This window comes from Babylonia areolata, chromosome 6 (assembly GCF_041734735.1).
Source record: "Babylonia areolata isolate BAREFJ2019XMU chromosome 6, ASM4173473v1, whole genome shotgun sequence".
In the NCBI taxonomy this organism is placed as follows: domain Eukaryota; kingdom Metazoa; phylum Mollusca; class Gastropoda; order Neogastropoda; family Buccinidae; genus Babylonia; species Babylonia areolata.
The window spans coordinates 14,977,402-15,000,250 of NC_134881.1; the positions used below are offsets into that span (position 1 = coordinate 14,977,402).

The 22,849-nt window shown below is 39.4% G+C and overlaps 2 protein-coding genes across 4 annotated transcripts in view; one reads left to right on the forward strand and one right to left on the reverse strand.

Annotated features, from left to right (window-relative positions):
- Nucleotides 1-2,970, forward strand: part of LOC143283235 (adrenocorticotropic hormone receptor-like) — a 29,931-nt gene extending 26,961 nt beyond the window's left edge. The window contains exons 6-7 of the mRNA XM_076589409.1: nt 1,647-1,852; nt 2,712-2,970. Of these exons, the coding sequence (XP_076445524.1) occupies nt 1,647-1,852; nt 2,712-2,970 (465 nt within the window). The remainder of the gene's footprint in view (nt 1-1,646; nt 1,853-2,711) is intronic.
- A 2,959-nt stretch (nt 2,971-5,929) lies between these two features.
- The window catches only part of LOC143282770 (uncharacterized), a 29,480-nt gene continuing 12,560 nt past the window's right edge, over nt 5,930-22,849 (reverse strand). For 2 of the 3 annotated variants that reach the window (XM_076588530.1, XM_076588533.1), the window contains 6 exons: nt 19,807-20,016; nt 19,389-19,412; nt 11,906-12,046; nt 11,113-11,211; nt 10,197-10,347; nt 5,930-7,599 (listed from right to left, as the gene is read on the reverse strand). In XM_076588530.1, the coding sequence (XP_076444645.1) occupies nt 7,559-7,599; nt 10,197-10,347; nt 11,113-11,211; nt 11,906-12,046; nt 19,389-19,412; nt 19,807-20,016 (666 nt within the window). In that variant the 3' untranslated portion in view covers nt 5,930-7,558. The remainder of the gene's footprint in view (nt 7,600-10,196; nt 10,348-11,112; nt 11,212-11,905; nt 12,047-19,388; nt 19,413-19,806; nt 20,017-22,849) is intronic. The other variant, XM_076588532.1, reaches the window with a different exon arrangement.

The window sequence follows — 22,849 nt, forward strand, 5'->3', positions numbered from 1 at the left end:
ATGAACAGCAGGGTCCAGACTGCATTTTCGTTGGCGTTTTTTGTTGCTTTTTTTTTTTTTTTTTTTTAATTAAGAAACAGGAGGGGTCGCTACCCCTCATCCAGTCCTGAATTTAACTGAATTAAGGTGAATCGAATTGTTATCTTTATTGTGGGAATTGCATAGCATGCTTATATATATATATATATATATATATATATATATATATATATATATATATATATATATATATATATATATATACATACATACATCTTACCGTCAGGGCAAAGACAAAAAGAACAAAAAAAATAATAATATAATAACAAGAAAAGATGCAAGCAATAGAAAGACGGACAGATATAGATAGACAGGTGAATAGAAAGAGAAATAGATAGATCCCTGTTTCCAGAAGTCGTCTAAACCAATGGAGTGGTACGGTCGCTCTGAAGTAGAAAAAAAAAGTAGGGATTGCTGTGAGCATATTTATTCTACATATGTCTGCCGTGGAATGTTGTGAAGCTTTTACAGAATCAGGAGTGTGTGTGTGTGTGTGTGTGTGTGTGTGTGTGTGCGTGCGTGCGTGTGTGTGTGTGTGTTGTGAGTGCGCGTGTGTGAGTGTGTGTAACGGGGTGTTGTGTTGAGAACGGCCAGTGGGAGGGAGGAGATGCTGTTAATAATCCAACAGGAATCATTAACGGCGCACTATCAGGTTCCAGGGTGGTGCATGTATCCAAGTGAATGAAAAAGTCCTGGGACAGTTGAAAAGTGTAGAGGTCGTGTTTATCAAAAGCATGAACGAAAAGAAGACATGATCAGACAATAATAAAGCCTAAAAAATTTTTTTTTTTTTTAATGTCTACCGTCTATCTGACACACACTCACACGCGCGCATGCATAATAAATTAGGGGCAAACACACACATACGCACACACTGATGTGCACACACACACACACACACACACACACACACACACACACACACAATATGAAAACAAATGAAACTGCAGGCAGAAAAAAGAAGGAAACAAAAGGTGGTGCTGTCAATGTAGCTACGCGACGCGCCCTCCTTTAGGAGAACAACCCGAATTTCACACAGGGAAATCTGTTGTGACTAAAAGGAGTAACAAGATACAATCAATACAACAACAACAACAACAAGAAGAAGAAGAAGAAGAACAACAACAACACACACACACACACACACACACACACACACACACACACACACACACACTGTTTTATCACCACACTGCCAGCCGAAAAACAGGTGTGATGAAGCAGCTTTGCATCGACTGGTCTCACCTGCTGTGTTTTCACTGGGTTTTTTTTGTTTTGATTTTTTTTTCTCTTCGGTAGTTATAAATTGTTGGGTTTTGTTCACAGATCTGACAGGCGATCGTTGTTTTACAGGTCAGATTATTCTCTGAATTTTTTATTCGTTGATTGACCTTGAATGCTGTGCAGACCCGCACTTTTCTCTCATTCTAACATGACGTCATGGATCTAACAGACGATCGTTGTTTTACAGGTCACGTTATTCTCTGAATTTTGTATTCGTTGATTGACCTTGAATGCTGTGCAGACCGGCACTTTTTCTCTCATTCTAACATGATTTCAGCACATAATAAGTATCTTTTGTTGTTGAATCTTATGTATGTTTGCAGAACAAGCGTGTTACGTCAGAATCTTTCTGCACCAATGACATTGGAAGCCAACAATCACGTGCCACTATCAGCCAGCGACAACACAAGTCATTCGTCATTATCACGCTTCTGATTGGCTGCTTTGCCCTGAGCTACGTTCCCATGATAGTTTACTTCTTCCTGGTAATTGTGAAGAGACAACCAAAAACCGACCACGAATATCTCAGGTAGAGATCACTTGCCATATGTGTATATCTAAACGTCTATATGACTGTATATACAAACGTCTGTGCAAAAGATTTTCTTCGGCCTGTCCATCAAACGCACACACACACACACACACGCACGCACGCACGCACACACACACTGAGAAAGAGAGAGAGTTCAGTTTAGTTCAGTTACTCAACTAAGAGGCGTCACTGCGTTCGGACAAATCCATATACGCTACACCACTTATGCTAAGCAGATGCCTGTCCAGCAGTGTAATCCAACGCGTTTAGTCAGGCCTTGAGGAGGAAAAAAAAGATGCATCAACAAATAAATGCAAACATCATTGAAATGATGAATAAATAAATAAATAAATTATTTTAGTTGTAAGATACATTTGGATGTTTTACAGACACACACACACAGAGAGAGAGAGAGGAGGGGGGAAGGTGGAAGAGGAGCAGATTTAGTTGCAAGATACATTCCGATGTTTTACGTCGACACCTATCCCAGGTGAAATGACCGATGGGGACAACCATCCCACTAGGGCGAGGTTAGAGAGGCCGAGACAGTTCTTTTGTGTGTTCCGGTTGTGAGTACATCGTTTTTTGTTGGCTTTTTGTTGTTGTTGTTGGTGGTGGTGTTCCTACCAGACACTGTCCCCCGTTTAACATTTATAAACACACATCCGCATAGGCAAAAAAAAAAAAAAAAAAAAAAAAAAAGCACACATGTCCCAGTCTAGCTGCAGTCTCCTGACACAAACACTTCCAAAAAAGGGGGTTGGGTGGGTTAACACGAACCTCGGTTATATGTCTCCTATTGTAACTAGTCAGACAACGCACCTCACGTTTTCTCCCCTTCCATTTGTCTGTCCAGTGCCACCTCACGCATCTTCATGTGTCTCAACACGGCAGTGAACGTCTTCATTTACGCTGGAAGAATGAGCGACTTCCGAGACTTTCTTCACCGAGATGTCCTGTCCGCATGCTCCCTGCCCATCCAGTGCCGGGACTGTTCCCGCTGGCTGAAGTCATCCGATACGTCTCTCTGTCCAGCCGTCATCACCATCGTCAGAATTGGGCCACCACCTTCTGCTGCAGAAGATCTTGAAAGAACAACGGCGCATCCAACTTGATTTTTGTGGGGGGGGAGTGGGAGGACACTGGTTAGATATTAATATTAGCTTTTCGAGTTTTTATAATACATTCATATAGATTTGTAAATTTGTGCATCACAGCTCAGTATTCGAACTGCGCGTTCGCAGGTCAGTTAATACTAAGTTCTTGTGAACACAAAATAATTCAACCTACCCTTTGATTTTAGAGACAGGATGAACATTCATGGTGTGCGTGTATGTCTTGTAACAATGTGTTACGATGCAAAGTGTCATGTAAACAGCAGAACGACACACTTCACTGAGGTGTTCATCCCACAGATCAGCTGAACTGGTGGACGCAGTCCCCAATGAAGGTTGAATCAAACTAAAAGCTTGCACATCTTGGACATCCCTTATTTACCAAAAACCTAAAAAACATTAGCAGGACTTATTGCTACAAGCTTCAAAATCATGTAACTGAAAATGTTATTTCTGAAATATTCCTTTACAAAAAAAAGTTTGGAAGACCAGAAAAGAAAATGTATGGGAAAATAGGTTGTATATCCCCCCTGCCCCCCGGGCCCACACAAAAAAAAAGAAAAAAAAAAGCTGTTTTCTGTGAATACTAATTTTTCAAGAATGACGATATATATTGTTATTGTTGTTGTTTTTATAGAAATAATATGCGTGTATTGGTATTTCCTTTTTAACATATTTTAAAATAAAACTCCTGTTGTTATTGTTATTATTGCTGTAGTACATTGTTTTTACAGTTATAAGAATTGCGGCAATAGATGTTTATGCTAGTAACATGGACATGTGCTCTTGCAAAAAGCACACACACACACACAGTCAGTGAAATACGTTGACCCACTGATCTTGGTGACAGAAAATGGTGTGAATAGAAAAAGTGACACACCCACCATATAACTCCCCCCCCCCCCTCCCCCTTGGCACGTACACTGCACGTTAAAGGCCTTTGTCTTGTTCTGCAGCACAAGCAAGTGGTTTGTGTCAAGGCAGATGCCACTGGTTGTACTATTTGCTGTGAGTTTTTGTTTGTTTGGTGTTGCTTTTTTGGGGTGCTGATTTCCCCATACACAGACATATTCAGATTCATCTGCTCTAGTTCCAGTGATATGCACAGTGAATCATCGATGTTAGGTCGACAAGAGGCAACACACCAGTGGAAAACCTGTCCCGTGTATTCTGAGTCACTTCAGTGGTGTTAAGAAGAGCCTGTTCCGATTCAGCACACTGCAGACCCTTCCTACTATGCCCTCAAATAACGATAACATTTGCTTAGTTACATGGAGGAAGGTTCCAGAATGGTTAAGACGCTCAGATGCCAATACAGAGTCCGTGTGGGTCTGGGTTCGAATTCCGCTTTCGCCCTTTCTCCCAAGTCTGACTGCAAAATCGGACTGAGAGTCTCGTCATTCGGATGAGACGATAAACCGAGGTCCCATGTGTAGCACGCACTAAGCGCACTGAAAAAAGAACCCATGGCAAGGAGAGAGTTTTCCTCTGGCAAAATTCTGTCGAAGAAATCCACTGATTGGTAAACACATATTTTTGCATGCACTCAAGACCTGACTAAGTGCGTTCGGTTACGCTGCTGGTCAGGCATCTGCCTAGCAAATGTGGTGTAGTGTATTTGGATTTGTCCGAACATTGTGAGGCCTCCATGAGAAACTGCAACTGAAACTTAGTTACAGACCCAGACTGAGCATTCTCACTGAAAAAGGACCGCCACTATGTCCCTCTGAAGATAGTCTCCCATGAATCTCCAACATAAAAGACATTTTGACCTCAACATTGATTGATATGGATACTTAAACAGTACATATCCAGAGTCAGAGACCAAGTTCTTAATGCTTTATAGAGTCATTTGCACAACAGGTTGCCTACCTGGGTAGAGCCAACTCGAAGCTGCCTTTGGCACTCATCATTTGTTTCCGGTGTCATTCATTTAGGCTTCAGTCAGGCACACAGACACATGTACAGTGGAATTTTGCCAGGACAACTCTCTCCCTCAAAACAGAAGAAGGCTGACTTACTGGCAGAGTACAATCGATCATACACAAAACTTGTAAACAGAATCTTACTTTTGCTAAGCAAAATTAAGGTTTTCTTTTACAATTGTTATCATTCTTTTTTTCTTTCTTTTTTTTTGCTGTTCCATCATCTGCTCCGTATCTGGAGGCATTACTCTCAAGCCCCTCATTCCAAGACCCCTGTGCACAGCCAAACCCAGGTTTGTTTATAGCACCAGCAGTCCACAGGTAACCATTAATGCTAGGTCGCCAGGAGGCCATACACCAGAGGATACCCTGCACTGCTGCTGAGCCTCTTCTTTGGTGTTCTGAAGTGCATGTTATGATTCGATGAACTGGGACAACACCTACTAAGCCACCTACTGACAACAATAAAAGCTTAGTTGCAGAGCCATACTGAGCGAGCGTCACCCCTTGAGTGGAGACCACCACCAGAAGTGGAGGGGGATTGAGACTGTGCTCACCATGACAGCAGGTTATGAAAGGCCACAGAATTTTGACATTCAAAAAAATCATGGAGGAGGAGGAGGAGGATGGTGATGATGACAATGTTGCTATGTGGGTCCATTTGGCTTGGGACTACGTGACAAAGCTGTGCTTCCTGTCATAACGATATCCCAGTGTCAACCAGGCCCGAGAGATACAGACACTTAAAAGTGTTGATCAGGAATATTTCGAGCAACACACCCAAGGACGTATCTAATAAGTGGCTGATACTCAACTGCATGGTCCTTGTCTCCCTATTTTAGCCCACAGCACATTTAAATCTGGGTATGAGCCGGCCGCAGGTGGAAAATCCCACCTCCACTGGGATTCGAACCAGAGTCCTCGCAGCCGTCAGTTCGCAATGCTAACCACTTCACCACGGCAGCTGGTATAATCATTATTCTTCGTTGCAAACCCAATTTCATACTCATCACACAGACACAGGCACAAAGATGTTTTGGGTGAAGAGAACTTTATTGCAACTCTTGCATAGAAACATTACAAATGGACAGCTGTGGTTTCCAGTGTACAACAGGATGGGATACAAAATAATTATTATAAACCTGTTCTGAAAATTCTGATAAAGCCAGCCCAAACTGTCTGAAATATTTACCTCTGATTCAAAGTTTGAAAGACATTTGGTGACCTTTCCTTGCATTGTTCCCTTTGGATTTAATTCCATTTTAATGTATTTACTTTCAAATTGAGTCTCTTCAGTATTGGGGAGGTGGGGGAGGGAGGGTATTTCTTTATTTTTATATACTTTCAAAACAAAATCAGATTAACATGTACATAAAATAATGTAAGGAGATATTAACAGCCAGAAAGTGTTCTCATCAGTCATTGTAGTTCATTTGTTTTCTGTATTTTGACAGCTTTTCACAAAAGCAGAGCACAATTGCAAAGGGATTAAAAAAACACACAAAAAAACAAACACCAAAAACATTATAACCCTGACCTATTCTGACATGTAAAGCTACACTGACACAATATAAAACAAAGTACGAACAGCTAAATACAAGGAGCAGGTACGTATAGAGCTGAGAAAAAGAATCAGAGGCACTGTAGTCTATCATGCACTTCACCTGAATCAAAGCTGGAATGTAAGAAAAAGTTGTGAAAATGGTTCTAAACAGAAAACATGACTGTGGGTTTTTTGGTTTTTGTTTTCGTTTTTTGTTGCTGGTTTTTTTTGCTTGTTTTAGTTTTCTCTTACTTTCATTACTGTTCACATGCACTCTCTTACATATTTTCAATTATTTGTTGATATGTATATCCTGCATATAAATCAAAAAATATTTTAAAATCTGTAGCACGTCTTTTGCATTTTAGTACAGGTGCTAAAAAAAAATACATGTATTTCAAATATATTGCTTATTATGTTTTTTTTAATAAAACAAATGATCATTCTGTATATATATAAATGTTTACAAAAGCATACTCCCCCAAAATAATGTTGATAATGCTTTGTATTATTTACAAATCAAAGATCTAGTCATTTTGTGCACATTTCTTAACCCCTCTTTGTGACATGAACTCCCAACAACAAAGTGTAACGTTTGATTTATTCTGATTAACAAGATACAACACTGTTTAAGAAAGTATACACAAGAAAATGATGCTACAAAAAAAAAAAAGGAATTAAAAAAACTGGAATAAAGTACAACATCAAAGAAGCAACAAATAAGATACCAGCTAATCCGCATGCACCCAACACTTAGTTCAGAGACTTGTCAGTTCAAGGTGGTGACCATTTTCTGAGATTACTTTTCTTTCTGAGATTACATTTTTTTCTTAACTGTTTCATAATATGATGAGATTACTTTGATTAACAACTGTTTTGTAATTTGACAAAAGAAACAGCAGAGATTTTGTTATGAAATAAAAGTCTGAAACTGTGAGATTCAAAGCATGAATTATAAGAATCCTTGTACATACCTACTGACAGATGAAGCAAGTTTTCAATGAAAGAAAATCAAATCCAGAGAGAGAGAGAGAAAAAAGGTTGCCTAATCTATCATCACACAGATGGTGCCTGTGGTATCATTCACTTTCATATACTGTGCATGCGGAAGGTTGCCTGCTTACACTGTGATGTACTCCACATTGGGATGCATCTGAATTTCTGAAACACATAAACAGACATTCCCACTCATGTTTGCATACATGTAAAGAGATGAACACACACTCATCTAATATCACCTGCAGTGAACAGAGGTCAAAAAGAAGACAAAACACATGCAGATGCACAAATGCATACTCATCATATGACTGGATCACATGTACTACAAATATTTTCTCACTTTCTGTAGTTATATGTCAGACCTGTTTATTCTCATAAAAACAAAACTACTGGCTACTCTTTTAATCTCTAGGACCTGTTTTGAACATTCAGTTCTTTACTTTGATTTTTTAAAATCTCATTCATTCTCTTATTTCTTGATTACCTGATCTAAAAAACATGAAAAAAATCTAGTCTATTTTCTTCTGCTCCTGAATTCCTAGCTATTACTCCCACTCTAGTATCTGTCAGTGGGTTTTGTATGTATGACCATTTTCACCTTGCCATTTAGGTAGCTTGTATTTTCAGGGGTGTGCAAGAAGGGTTTAACAATATTTCCGTAACTCACCGAACAGACATGACTTGTTTTGATCATTAACATATTAACACAGGTATCTGATGCTATGCATGTTGATGACAGCGCTTACAGCACTAGCAGGTCTGCACTAATGTTGACCTGGAACATAAAGGGAAAATCACCTTGATCCTAAACCCATCGGGCACTGATGCCTCATTCCAACCCAGAACCCTCAGACTGACAGCCACTTGGCAATTATGCCTGGTATCTTTTGTTTCATTTCATACATCCAAAGCTGTCTTCAAGAACCTGAATATCAATAACAGAAATCTGTTATGCCAAGAAATCATTACAATACAATATACAATAATTAATGAAATTTATGACAATTCATAAAATATTACAACACAGCATAAAGTTTTCTCTTTTTCCTGGTACACAGCATTGTGTCCCAAGTGGGAAAAAAATATTCCACTGTTATTAGGTCACATTATTATTATTATTATTAGGTCATAACATTATTAGTAGTATTTTTATGTATTTATCTCTTATTTTTTATTTATTTATTTTATTTTATTTTATTCTATTTTATTTTATTATTATTATTCTTTTTTTATAAAAAAATTATTCATTGATTGATTTATTCATTTACTGTTTTGGGTTTTTTTTTGTTCTTCTTCTTTTTTTTTCTCGAGGCCTGACTCAGCACTTTGGGTTACGCTGCTGGTCAGGCATCTGCTTGGCAACTGTGGTGTATCATATATGGATTTGACCGAACGCAGTGACGCCCCCTTGAGCTACAGATACTGATACTGATACTAGGTCACATGGTGGGACAATAGCCAGGCTTCTCAAGTGATAGAGGCCAAACCATGTTTGAACCCAACCAACAGTCACAATGGAAGATACTGATGCTATTGAACTCCACAAGAAGAGTTTTCTGAGGACTCTTATGGTGATCCTTATTCCCAAGAACACATGGACATCCACTCAAACACAATTTAACCTGCAGTCTGAACTCTTCCATCTCAACCTGCAGTCTGAACTCTCACAATTCAACCTGCAATATAAACTCTCCCATCTCAAGCTGCAGTCTGAGCTCTCATAATTTAATCTGCAGTCTGCACTCTCCCAACTCAAGCTGAAGTCTGAACTCTCACAATTCAACCTGCAGTATGAACTCTCCCAACTCAAGCTGTAGTCTGAACTCTCATAATTTAATCTGCAGTCTGCACTCTCCCAACTCAAGCTGAAGTCTGAACTCTCACAATTCAACCTGCAGTCTGAACTCTCCCATCTCAAGCTGCGGTCTGAACTCGCATAATTTAACCTGCAGTCTGCACTCTCCCAACTCAAGCTGAAGCCTGAACTCTCACAATTCAACCTGCAGTATGAACTCTCACAACTCAAGCTGCAGTCTGAACTCAGTCTGAACTCTCATAATTTAACCTGCAGTCTGCACTCTCCCAACCCAAGCTGCAGTATGAACCCTCCCAACCCAAGCTGCAGTCTGCACTCTCCCAACCCAAGCTGCAGTATGAACTCTCCCAACCCAAGCTGCAGTCTGCACTCTCCCAACTCAAGCTGTAGTCTGAACTCTCATAATTTAATCTGCAGTCTGCACTCTCCCAACTCAAGCTGAAGTCTGAACTCTCACAATTCAACCTGCAGTCTGAACTCTCCCAACTCAAGCTGAGGTCTGATCACTCCCCTCAAGCTGAGGTCTGAACTCTCCTGGATCATGCTGTGGTCTGAACTTTCCAACTCAAGCTGAGTTCTGAACTCTCCCAACCAAGCTGAGGTCTGAACTCTCCCAACTCAAGCTGAGGTCTCTCAACTCAAGATAAAGTCTGAACTATTCCACTTCAATCAGCAGTTTGCAGAACTGCTCAATTTAAGATGCAGTCTGAACCCCCCACCCCCCCCCCCCCCCCCCCCCCAACCCACCCCCACCCCACCCACCCAAGGTGAACTCTCACAATACGAGATGCAGTTTGAGTCCTGAGCTAACTACACTTGCCTAAAAGATAAGAGAGTGACTCACGAACTGAAAATGGCAGGAGCAGATGTTTTTTTTGTTTTTTTTTAAGAAACAGAAAAAAAATGCAAACTCACTAAACATCTGTTCTTAACAGAGACTGACCTTCTTCAGTGACCTCCATCACCCAGTGGTATTCATACTCCTTGCCACCACAGTGCTCAAAGATGTGCACATCAGCAATGTGCTCAACCACCTGGACATCGATCTTCTGGGAGAACACGCGCATGGTGTGGTTCTGCTTGTGCACAACTTCCTGTGAACAAAGAAGAGAGGAGAATAATGTTTTCTACAACTTTTTTTCTCTTCTTTTTCTCAAACAAGACATTATTATGAAAATCGATGACTTTTTTTTTTCTCTCAAAGAAGGTGTATCATGAAAATCGATCATGCCCATCCTCAATACAGCCAGTGAAGGCAGACTGGACATGCTCACACCTTTTTCACACAAATGGAGCTTTTTCTGTATTTTCTTTGCTCCTCAAGGTAATACAGGATTCTGATTTTCAAATTCCCAAACTTTTCCAAACCATTCTGCTCTTTTCTACAAACCGCATTGCTACCTGCCTGTAACTGTTTTTGATCAATAAATCTGAACATGACACCTCTGAATGCAGCCATTTGGTGCATCCCATTACTAGTGAGTGTGAAAGTGTCAATGTCACAAATTAGAGAGCTTCTCAGCTTGCGGCTATGGAGATGGTAATATTGGAAGGCTGAGAAATTCTCCTGCTGGGGCAAGGAAGGTTTAAGATGACAGACTCCCAACCTCCCCACCCCCTCTCCTCCCACCCTGCCCCAAATGTGTGATCAAGAGACAGATTTTGCTCTCTCCAAACCTAACACTAGGAAGCCATAGGTATTCAGTGTGCCAAAATCTGTGCTCAGTCAGTTAAGAACTGTGGGCATGCACTGTGCTCTATGACAGACAAAACAAGGTGAATCCTGTACACCCCAGTGGCAAAGAGGAGATGTCAACATACACACATACATATACACACAAAAAACCAGTACAACAGACCTCATAGGCCTGCCAGCGGCCATAGCCCTCCTCAAAGGTCTCATCCAGACGGTCCAGATAGCATTTCTTGGATGTGACATTCTTGTAGGCGATCAGGCGCTGCACAGAGACCCAACCATATCATTTTTATTTGTATCTTCCACCTTCTATTAGACCCGATGCGAATAAACTGGGCATGTTAAATGGCCTCTACCACCCTTGGCTTTTTGTGAGTTGCTCATACTCATCCACGCTCAAGATCCTATTGTTTCTCACCTTTGTAATACATGTCACATTTATCTCTCACCTCTATCTTAGTTTTCCTTGCTGAATAATAAATCTATTTTATCTCTTCCATAACATTTCATCAAAACAATAATCGTATTAGAGACAATACACAGCACAAGGAATTCAATTCAAATCAGATCCAAATGAAATCAAAAATACTTCATTAATCCACATCGGAATTCATTTATGCAATCACAGGCTCAGAAACAAGAGCTTGTAAAAACATGGTGCTGTCAGTGAGTGCAGCGCCACCTGATCCCATGTTCTTTCTTTCCTTTCCTTTTATTACTGTACTGCCAGCATGAAAGCACAACATCCTCACTCCTCCTCTCCTCTCCCCCAACCACCTCCAAGCTAACTGAATGTAAGTGCCTTACTTCTGTGTGACAACTAACTTTTCCTCTTGTATCAGAAACAAAAAGCAACAAAAAAGAAAACGAAAAGTCATTCACTTTGGAATCGGACACCCATTTCAACACTTCTCTACTGGCATCCTCAAAAGCCACAGCCAAGCTGCTGAACTTACACGGTTGTACTCGTGGAGCATCTCCACAGCATGTTTGCTGTGGCGGTCAGGCTTGACGTAGATGAGCTGATGCTCATGATTCACTGTCACATGCTCTGGCACCTTGTCCCCATCCTTGGTGCCACAGTATGAGCGCCATCCCTGTTTTTGAAGGTAAAAAAACAAAACAAAAAAAAAACGTGCATACAAAGTCGCCCTCAAGAACCACCGTTATAGTTTGTGACAATGGATATTATTTTGATTGGTTTTTTTTTTCAGTGCAACAGACAACTACTAAAATATATGTTATCCGAAAGGGAGATTCCCTCATGCACAAAAACAAAACAAACAAAAAAACAACAACAACAAAAAACCAGTTATTATCTGTCTGTTTGTTTTTCAGATCTTTTATGTCTATAATATGAAATCTGTTAAGACTGACAGTGTCTGACAAAGAATTGATTTTAAAATTACAAGAATAGCAACCTTGCTGGAGAAACCTTGATCCACAATGGCATGTTTCTGAAACAGGAAATCCTGAAAGACAGCAGAGGATCCAAGGAAAATTGAGGGGCGATAAGACTGACTGACCCAAGGACATATCAAAGACGGATTCAAACTGTTAAAAAACAAAACACAAATAAACCCCAAACAAATAAACTTAGACAGCCTTCGGATCATGTTTAATATAAACGGAATTGTGTGACATTGTGACTGTCTACACCAACAGTGAACTGGCAACTGAAGGAATTTTATTTCAAAAGGAGATATGTGCAGGAAACAGGGTAAACAAAGAAGAGCATGGTGTTGGTCTACACTGAATAGCACAATAGGTCAGTACTGGAAGAAAGTTATTTTCTCGGACAAGACAAAGATGATTTAAAAGCAAAGGCAGAAAAAAGGAGAAATGGTGCAAAAGGAAAAAAAAAAAAAAAAAAAGAAAAGAAAGAAAAGGAAAATGATCCAGCATGCCTTGGACTACACAGGAATTCCATGCCTAAATCTACCCCATATGAAAAAGGACACAGAAAGTTAACCGTCATGCCATTCTAACAAACTATCTGCTTTGGTTCATATATTCCCTATATCAGGAGCAAGTCCTTCAGTCAAAGTTCCTTCTCATTCGATCCCCACCAACTCCTCGCCATTTAGATTAAGACACTTCTAGTCCATTTCCAGCTGAAAAACCAACCCCACGACACAGATGTTCAAAAGTGCCTTTCATTTATTGTTATGCATGTATAAGTGCATGCATGTATATTTTTATGTAACATATAATAAATGAAGTTTGCTATGTATATTGTACTTCTGGTACCTTGTCTTGTTATTGTAAAAAATTTTAGCTGGACTTGCATTACTGATGGTTGGTCAACTTGGTGTAATGCATTGTATTGAAAGTGGAACTATTGTATTGTAAATCACTTAGAGCAAAATTTATTTCATTAGGCACTTTAAAAGTAAACTTCCTGTATAAGCAGAATTATCATCATCATCATCATCTCATTATCATCATCATCATTTTTTATTATTACTCTAACTGTAATGCCACATCGACTGCATCCAGTGACTGAGAAAATACCAATGTTAAGATTTATCATGGACAGATACATGCACATACACACACTACAAAATCCAAACACACAGAGAGTCACATACACAAACACACACACTCATGTCATCAGTTATGGGTTTCTTAGGAATGTGGAACTCACACACATTGCAAAACACACACACATATCTCATCTTATTACACTTTGACACTGTTGCAAATAGTCCAGCCGACCACACAGAGCAATATCAGAACAGCCAAACTAAGAGAAAAATTTGACTGCGTTAAAAAGCCCTGTCACATCTCGAGAAAACAACACACACACACACACAAAACAAAAAAAACAACAACAAAAACAAAAAACTGCTCAGTTCATGGCATATTATCTTAACCATTAAGCTCCTAACAACAGATAAAATTAGGCTGTGCTGAGGATGTCAGCTCTTCCACTCAATTTGTCATCATCAAATTTTGCCAGAGTAAAACAGCAGTGATACATCACTGACTGCAGAAAAGAGGGAAAAGAAGTGTCCAGACTTGTTGGAAAAAAAAGAATTTCAGTGGACAGGAAGGCAGACAACAAGCAGACAACAGTGAAGGAATTAAAAAGGCAGAAACAAGAGACAACAGAAAAGAGGAAACTTCTATCACTGAATTTCCAGAAGGCTGGGATGCTGTTTATACTAATAGCCACCCCCCCAGACCCCCCAACCCCCTCCTGAGTCCCACAGGGGAATAAATTTATTTATATATAAACAATAATTCATGTACACTGTGTGAATTTTGTTGTGTTATGGTGCGCTGCAGTCCAATGCGTTGCATTGTGTTGTGTTGCTTTGTGTTGTGCTGACTGCATTGTTTTTACAACAGAGATTTCAAAAGGCAAACTTCAAATAACAGTATTTACACACAGTTGAAAATTTCAGGAATAATATGCTCTGTACAAATTCATTATAAATCTATAATAAAATGCCAGTAAGGATGGAGATATTGGACGGCTTTTGTCAAAACAAACAAACACTAGGCAAAATGCTTAAATAACTGGACATGGCAGGTGTGGTATCACAAGATCATATCCAGAGTTCAATCTTTTGAAGACACTGAAATGAATACATGTTTTAATTTTTTACAAGCACAGAACAATGCATTGCTGGGGGGAATTACAAAATGACAGAACACAAGTTTCACAGTCAAGGTTTCAAAGTGTCCAGAAACGATCACCTTCCAGATATCTCCATATCTTCCAGATACCCATAACTCAGCTTTCACCATGCAATTGAACTGACCCAGTCTGTACACTCATGAAATAAAAACCTGTTGATTCCTTAACAGATTCTCATGAAGATTAATTTCAGCTGTAATGCTCCCTATGTACCGTATATCTGTGGGGTAAAAACATAACAGCTTGACAATGAAAAATATGATATATATATGAAATGACATGATATAATAAATGATACAATGCAGTCTGGTATGGCACAATATCCCAAAGCCTGGTTTCTGCTTCTGCCACTTATCTTAACAATAAAATTATTTATTTTAAAATACCAGTAGCATCAACCATCTATCAAGCTGGTGGCCTTTGTGTGCATCACAAAACCAAACATACTGATACATCAGTAAACAATAAATAAAACATTTTAAGGCTCTGCAATGAAGCAAAAAGCTAGTGGAAACCACACCGCAGTGTGTGTGAAGCATAAATAGTGTTTCTTGAAACCAGTGTGCGAAACATTGTACGTTCTTGTGGTATACTGACCTACTGACCCTGACTTTGGATACTTCTGTACAGTTGGTTTTGTCCACACACTGAACAATATTGTAACACTTTTTTTTTTACGCCCACCAGTAATTTGGCCTTGAACAATAAAACTTCCCAAGCTAAAATTAAACAAATCTAGAAATGGCAGATCCAAACACTTTATCAAACACAGTGATGCTAACATTCACAAGCACTGTTTCTTTGATTGTGGCATAACATTGGAATGACCCAAAACATAAAAAACCTGCTACTTCCTAACCTCAATATTTTCAACACCCATCTCATTAACCATACAAATATTTGTAATTGCTGCTATCATTTCCATGAACAGATTACAAAATCTTCATAAATCATCACTTTTTTTTCTTCCTTTCTATAACATCTAAATCCTTTTTTTTTAATGCATGTGCATCCTACTCAAAATGAAACTTAAAATTGTAAAATACATGTGATGCATGCATCAAAGGGTGCAGGACTGGTAAGACTGAAAGGCCTATCTTTTTTGTGCCTCCTACCAGTTACTGCTAATATACACCTAATATATTCATGGGACAGCAAATTAAGCGTATGTTTTGTTATGCAAAAGCCACCAAGCTCAAAAATGCGCCTGAAGTTTACCATTTTGTGTCATTTCTCAACAGGGGTTCAAACACAGCAAGAGGCAAAGCTTTCATGGCTCATGTGTGATTGCTGACTGATTATATTAAATATAAAAACAATATTTTAAAAAAGGACAGCCCTTTTACTTCCCAGATACTGTTCAAAGCATGTGTCCTCGCTATAGGTCACTAGGCACACAATAAAGCCATACCTTGACTACTATGTAACACCAAGCATGAGTAAGTTTCTGAAGCCATACGGTTTTGCAATGATTTTTTTTTTTTTTACATACGCATATTCATTTGTTTCCCCAGCAATAACAAGCAACCATGTCAGGTGTAAACAAGCAGAAAAAAAAATCTAAAAAAAGAAAAAAAAAATCCATCTGTGTTCCATTTTCAGATTTAATATACAAAATAATCACTCCAGACAAGTCTAGTTCTTTTGATCTGACACTTTCTCCCACTCCGAACATTTCAATAATGTGTTCTCCTTGACTCCAGGGGGGGTGACCAGAGGTGTGCACTCTACTACAGTCACTAACATATGTGGCATGAATGCCCCCCAAAATGGCGATTCATTGTCATCAATTGGTAAGAATGCCCATGAGAGAAAAGTAAACAAGAGAGGCAAGGCCTCTAATCGTTAAAATGTGTTCTGTATTTGTTATTAATATTATAAAGCTTCGGGTTAAAAAAAAAAAGAAAAAAAAAAAGTCCTAACCAGATTCGAACCCCGTGTGTTCGGGTGAAAAGAAACTGTCTTACCCATTACACTATCGTGGCTCCTTTACTGACGTTCTAAAATTTAATATTTGAACATGCTTTTTTAAAGGGCGATAAATCAACTGCGGTATTCGCAGTGAGAATGCTGTTTAAATCATATTATTCTGGTGTCTCTTGGGCATTCAAAAAATCTTTAAGGGCAATAAAAAAATAAAAAAAATTTTTAAGTCTGCGGTAAAGGAGACGTGGCTATCACCACAATCACACTGCAACATTTAGCCGTTTTCTCTAGATCTAGATAGATGTACAAGTTTAGTTACACACGCCAGGAATGTAGTACGACATGGTCGATTCAATTTCTCTTTTATGTTCATTCCAGTTTTATAGTTTTAAAGTTGATATGAAAATTTAGTATTCTGTTAAACTAATAACATGTAGAGTTTCAGTTTCAGTTTCACTTTCTCAAGGAGGCGTCACTGCGTTCGGACAAATCCATACACGCTACACCACATCTGTTGAGCAGATGCCTGACCAGCAGCATAACCCAACGCGCTTAGTCAGGCCTTGAGTGCATGCTTACATATTTGTGTACCTATGAAAGTGGATTTCATTTTATGTAATTTCGCCAGAGGACAACACTCTCGTTGCCATGGGTTCTTTTTCAGTGCGCCAAGTGCGTGCTGCACACGGGACCTCGGTTTATCGTCTCATCCGAAAGACTAGACGCTCAGTTTGATTTTCCAGTCAAACTTAGGAGAAAGGGCGAGAGCGGGATTCGAACCCACACCCTCACGGACTCTCTGTATTGGCAGCTGAGCGTCTTAACCATTCTGCCACCTTCCTCCCTCTAACATGTAGAGCCAAGTACAATTACTTCTAAACGTGGTAAGAAGTGAAAAGGACTTCATTTTGAGAAAAGTCAAGACTGGCAATTTTTTCGTTTCATCGTGATCAATTCAAGGGTATTAACTCGCATGGTTTACAATTTTTAACTGTGAATTCCGTCTGATTCTGTGGATATTTTTGAGGCAGTTTGGGGCATAATCCAGTAAGTGATGAGGCCTTCACAAATCTTTCTCTGAATAAATATTTAACGGTCTCCTTCTCCAACTTTCCATCACATGTTATCGTGTATTGTCCATTGAATGTAGGATTGAACGGGCAGATCAACAACTTGAAACAAAATGGCGTCATTCGTGTTCGCGAAGAATATGAGCACGCACTTTGAATGTGTATAAATATGTGTACGCAACTGATTTTTGCCCATGACCTTCAGGGCTCAGCCAATAGATCTGTAAAGTCCACTCGTCATATTGATTTTAGTATTTTCTGAAAAAGACTACCTGGGCGAATGAACATAGTGAAAGCCCTGTACACTGAGAGTAAAACACACAAGCTTTTTATGTATTGAGTATAATTTCAAAATGTAATGTTTAAGATGAGAAAGATCAGTATAAAGCAAATTAAGTCCCCAGCATTAATTACAGATTAATTTCCATTTTTAACTATCTGCACCAAAACTTTTGCAAAATAAATAAAACTTCCATGCTTAGCAAAAGAAGTTCCTGTTTGAACAAAAAATGATAATGATGACTGCTCTTGTTGTTGTGTCAGAATATCAGATCAAAGTGCCAAGCTTAGAGAATACAAAAAATATAAATATAGGCTAACAGTAAATGCAGTTTGCATATAATTTGGCTTCTTTTTTAATTTTTTTTGTTTTGTGCCCATCCCAGAGGTGCAATATTGTTTTATACAAGATGACTGGAAAGAACTGAATTTTTCCTATTTTTATGCCTAATTTGGTGTCAACTGACAAAGTATTTGCAGAGAAAATGTCAATGTTAAAGTTTACCACGGACACACAGACACACACACACACAGACAACCGAACACCGGGTTTTAACACAGACTCACTTTGTTTACACAAGTGAGTCAAAAATGTTCTCTCCAATTACTAAAACTTGCCTCTAACAGCTCCTTTCAGAAACCACAAGTCTCTTTGTCGCATTCTTGTGATGACATCACACTTGCATGAGTAGTGCATGTTAAATTTTAAACAATGGTAATGAAAACTAGAACATAAGGCAAGTAGATCTAATTATTTAGATGGTCATTTGTGAAAAGTGATGAAGACTTTCCACGAAGCCTTCTGCAAATACAATTTAGGGCTCTTTTTTTTTTTTTTTGCCTCCTTTCAATAACATTTTCTTGCAAACTGATACCATGCACATCCAAGAACTTGCACTGCCAGAACTGATTTAGGCATTGGTGCTTACTGGCCTGTGTCATCCAAACAAATGTATCTTGATGTGTCTTGTTCTTTGTTATTTGCACGTGATAGTGAGTTAGCTGGACATCTATTTTGTTACATTAACATTAAAACTGATTTCACTGGGAAGGAAGCAGCCAATCACACACTATATGTGTTCCCATAGTATATGCAGACTGATGTCCAATCACATGGCAGAATATTGTTGAACCTTTCCGCACCATGCAAAATAAGTTATCAAATTATTAAAAAATATAAATAAAATGACTGCTGTCAATCGATTTGTCGATATATACCAGTAAGTGTTAAAGTTTTGCAAAAAAAGAAATAAAACAATAATGAGCTTGGAAGTATTCAATAATCTACTCTTTCTTCACAATTTCTTGTGCCCTTCCCAGAAGTGCAGTCATCATAACTGGAAAGTATGGAAAGACTTAACTGACTTTTCTTCTATGTTAAAGCTAAAGTTCATGACAACCAACAAAGTATTTCCAAACACACACATGCAAATCTAAACAGGGTTATTACACTGACTCACTGTTTACACACGTGAGCCAAAAATTTTAATGATAAACTGAAAAGTAAACTCATGTCACCTTTTTGTCATCATCAACTGTCTTCTGCAAAAAAACAAACAAACAAAAATTCCAGCAGATATTCTCTTTGCTATGGAAATAAAATTTTAATACAGTTTAAAAAAAAAAAAAGTCTGATAAATGCTTGGTTGGTGCAAGAAATCTTAAGATTTGTTCAGTGAGAAATGACACTTTCTTTATCCACAGACATCCTCTTGGACTGGTGAGATGGGCTGTGTCAAGGAAGTGAGAGGTGTAAATTTCCCCAGTAAAGACAAACAGAATGCAGTGTATGATGTGCAAAAACTGGTAGTTTGGATCTGGTTTGGTTTTGTTGCATTTTTTTCCCCTCATGTAGGCAGTGAACAGGTTAAATCTCCTAAGAAAGGCCAACAACTGTGTGTATGTCAGTGTGTGTGTGTGCGTGTGTGTGACTGACCTTCCTGTGCCTCATGCGGTGGACCAGGCAGACAGTGCCCAGAGCCAGCAGCAACACCAGCAGGAAGCTCAGGCTGGCACAGCAGGCAATGCGGCAGCGCTTTCTCCGGCGCCGCTCTTGCTCGGATGGCAGGGGGCGCCTGCGATCCACAGTGACAATGACGGCACCGGCAGCACTGTCCTCACCATCCTTCTTTTCTGGCAGGGGGTCCTTTGACAAAGATGAAATAAAATAAATTTATAACAGACTGCTAATAGAAAACACACACACACACACACACACACACACACACACACACACATGCTGAACTCCAAAACTAAGGAGCACATGAATATTGGTTTTGCACCGTGTTGTTCATTCAGCCCAGGCAAAGCAAGCATGCACTGTCTGACGTTTTTGTCTATTTTTTGTTCTTCTTCTTCTATATGAAAAGGACTTGCAAGCCCAGCTGCCCAAATCACTTGTCTTGTCCACCCTCCTTTTTATGCTTCAAACAGTGACAACATTTCAGTCACTTCTATTCTGCAGTGAAAAAGCTGATGGAAGCTGTCCTCCTCATGTGCCCCTCTTCCCCCTGTTCTCCTACATATTTCATGGGGATGGGGTGGTCTTTATGCTTCATCATTCTGTCTGTCCATACTGGACTGCTGTGCACATCCAGGCACCTTTCTTAAAACCCCTTGTCTGCCATAGCGCATACTGATGACGTCATCAGAAAAAGGGAAACAGATCTAGAGTGGTATCTCTCCAGACCATTTTCTCAGTTTCGGGCTTATTTTTTTGGATAATATTTCTACTGTCTTCCCCCTGGCACTGAAGAGGGAGAATTAACTAATGTCAAATTTGTGACACTGACCATTTCCAATCTATTAGAAGCCAGTACTGACGGGACCCCTGGCTTGGGAACTGTGGGTCAGATGTTTCCAGCGGATGCATGGCCGACACCAGAATTATCCAGCAAACAAAAGTTTTGAAGTGGTGCAGGCAACAAAAAGCTCTAACAAAGTATTGTCAAAAAATAAATTACTTAGGACTGTCAACATTCACTTGGGAGCAATTTCAGGAAAGGTGGGATGTGGGGAATGTTTTCTGGACATTTCCTGATTAATTATACTTATCAGATGTCCTCTACTCATGCAACTGAGTGCAAGTGTGTGTGGGGGGAGGCTTGTGGGGTGTGTGTGGGGGGGGAGTGCATTCATATGTGTGTGTGTGTGTGTGTGTGTGTGTGTGTGTGCGTGTGTATGTGTGCGTGTGTGTGTGTGTGTGCCCACGTATGTTCAACTACTTTAAAAAATGGACTTTCTTATGTCAAAAAAACAGTAAAAGTAGTTACATGTGTTAAAAAAAAGAAAAGAAGAGTAACCACTTAAAATCATTACTACCGCTAAAAAAAAAAAAAAAAAAAAATGCAGCTGGCACCTGTGGTAACATACATAAAACATGACAATGACTCGTTTTATTTCTGACTGAGAAAACCTGGTGGGATGGTGGGTGGTGGGTGGATGTGTCGGTGGAAACCGGGTAAAGAGCAACAGAGAACTGTTTGATAACTAAGCCATCATTTTTCTGTAACAATTGGCAGCTTTTACAAAAAAAAAACAACAAAAAAACAAAAAAAAAACCACCTCCTTCTCGACACAAGGATCTCGACTAAAATTTGCATCAAGTTAATTTTAAAAATATGACGACTTGCTGACTGAAACATCCTGGTCTTATTCCACACTGCGTGCCCACCCACCCTCACAACCCGAACAAACATCTCTACCCTTTTATGTGACTGGGGGACGGGGTAGTCATGTCTCTGGTAGTTAACTCGGTAAGATGACTTGGGGAAAAAAAGGAGAAAAAAAGAAAAAAAAAAAAAAAGAAAAAAAAACCCAGGACATTTGTATAAGGCTACACGACTGCCACAAAAAGCCTTTGCTCAAGCCTGAATGATTTTTCTTGGACGTGTGCCAGGGAGCGCTGGGTAAATAGCCCTTGCTGGCCTGAAACCCTATCTTCTGTTACATGAAACCCTCTTTCTCTCTCCTGTCTCGTCACACCCTTTCTCTCTTTCTGTGTCTGTCACCACTGTACACACTCTTAACATAATGCTGTTCTGACATATATAGTACACAGATGTGCATACACGCACGCACGCACACACACACACACACACACACACACACACTCACACACACACACACACACACATTTTCCTTACAGAATTATAAGCACAACATGCACAGACACATTTTCCTTACACAACTGTTGGCACAATACACACACACACACAAACACACACATTTTCCTTGTACAGTTGCAGGCACAACACACACACACCACATACACAAATTGTGTGAAGATTTTCATATCCATGTATCTTTCTAGCTCTTTATAGTAGCGCTGCTGTGAAATGTTGATAGAACCATAGAGCTGTCCATGTATCAAACTTACAGCTTTTTAAATTTGTTACAAAAGTAGCAAAACTTTCACTCAGTTTCAGCTTATATATAAAGAGCAGGACCATGACATACAAAACTGATCCAGTTCATACATTATGCGATTGTCCCATAAACTAGCTTTTTAAGTGCACACACACCCATACACATAAAACACAAAGCTACACACACACACACACACACACACACACACACACACACACAAACACACACTTGCTGGTGTTGGGGAAAACCAGGGCCACAAGATACCTGGCAGCAGGGGGAAAGAGGTGGGGGTGTAGAGAAAGAGACATGCATGCACAATCACAAGCAATAATACCTCAATCAGTCAATGGCACAGACACACGTTCAATCTGAAGCCTTCCGCAAATGCTTACATGCATACATGCATGCACACACACAGATACACACCAACAACAAAACATATCTAACTTAAAATTAACCTGTCTCATGCCAACATACAATACACACTTCTTGCCATGTCATCCATTACAGCAACTGGCATCTGTTGTGATTATAACAAAATTATACCTACTGACCTTGCAGAAATTTACAGTTGAATTAAACATGCCATACCAAAACTCAGCTGTGAGTTA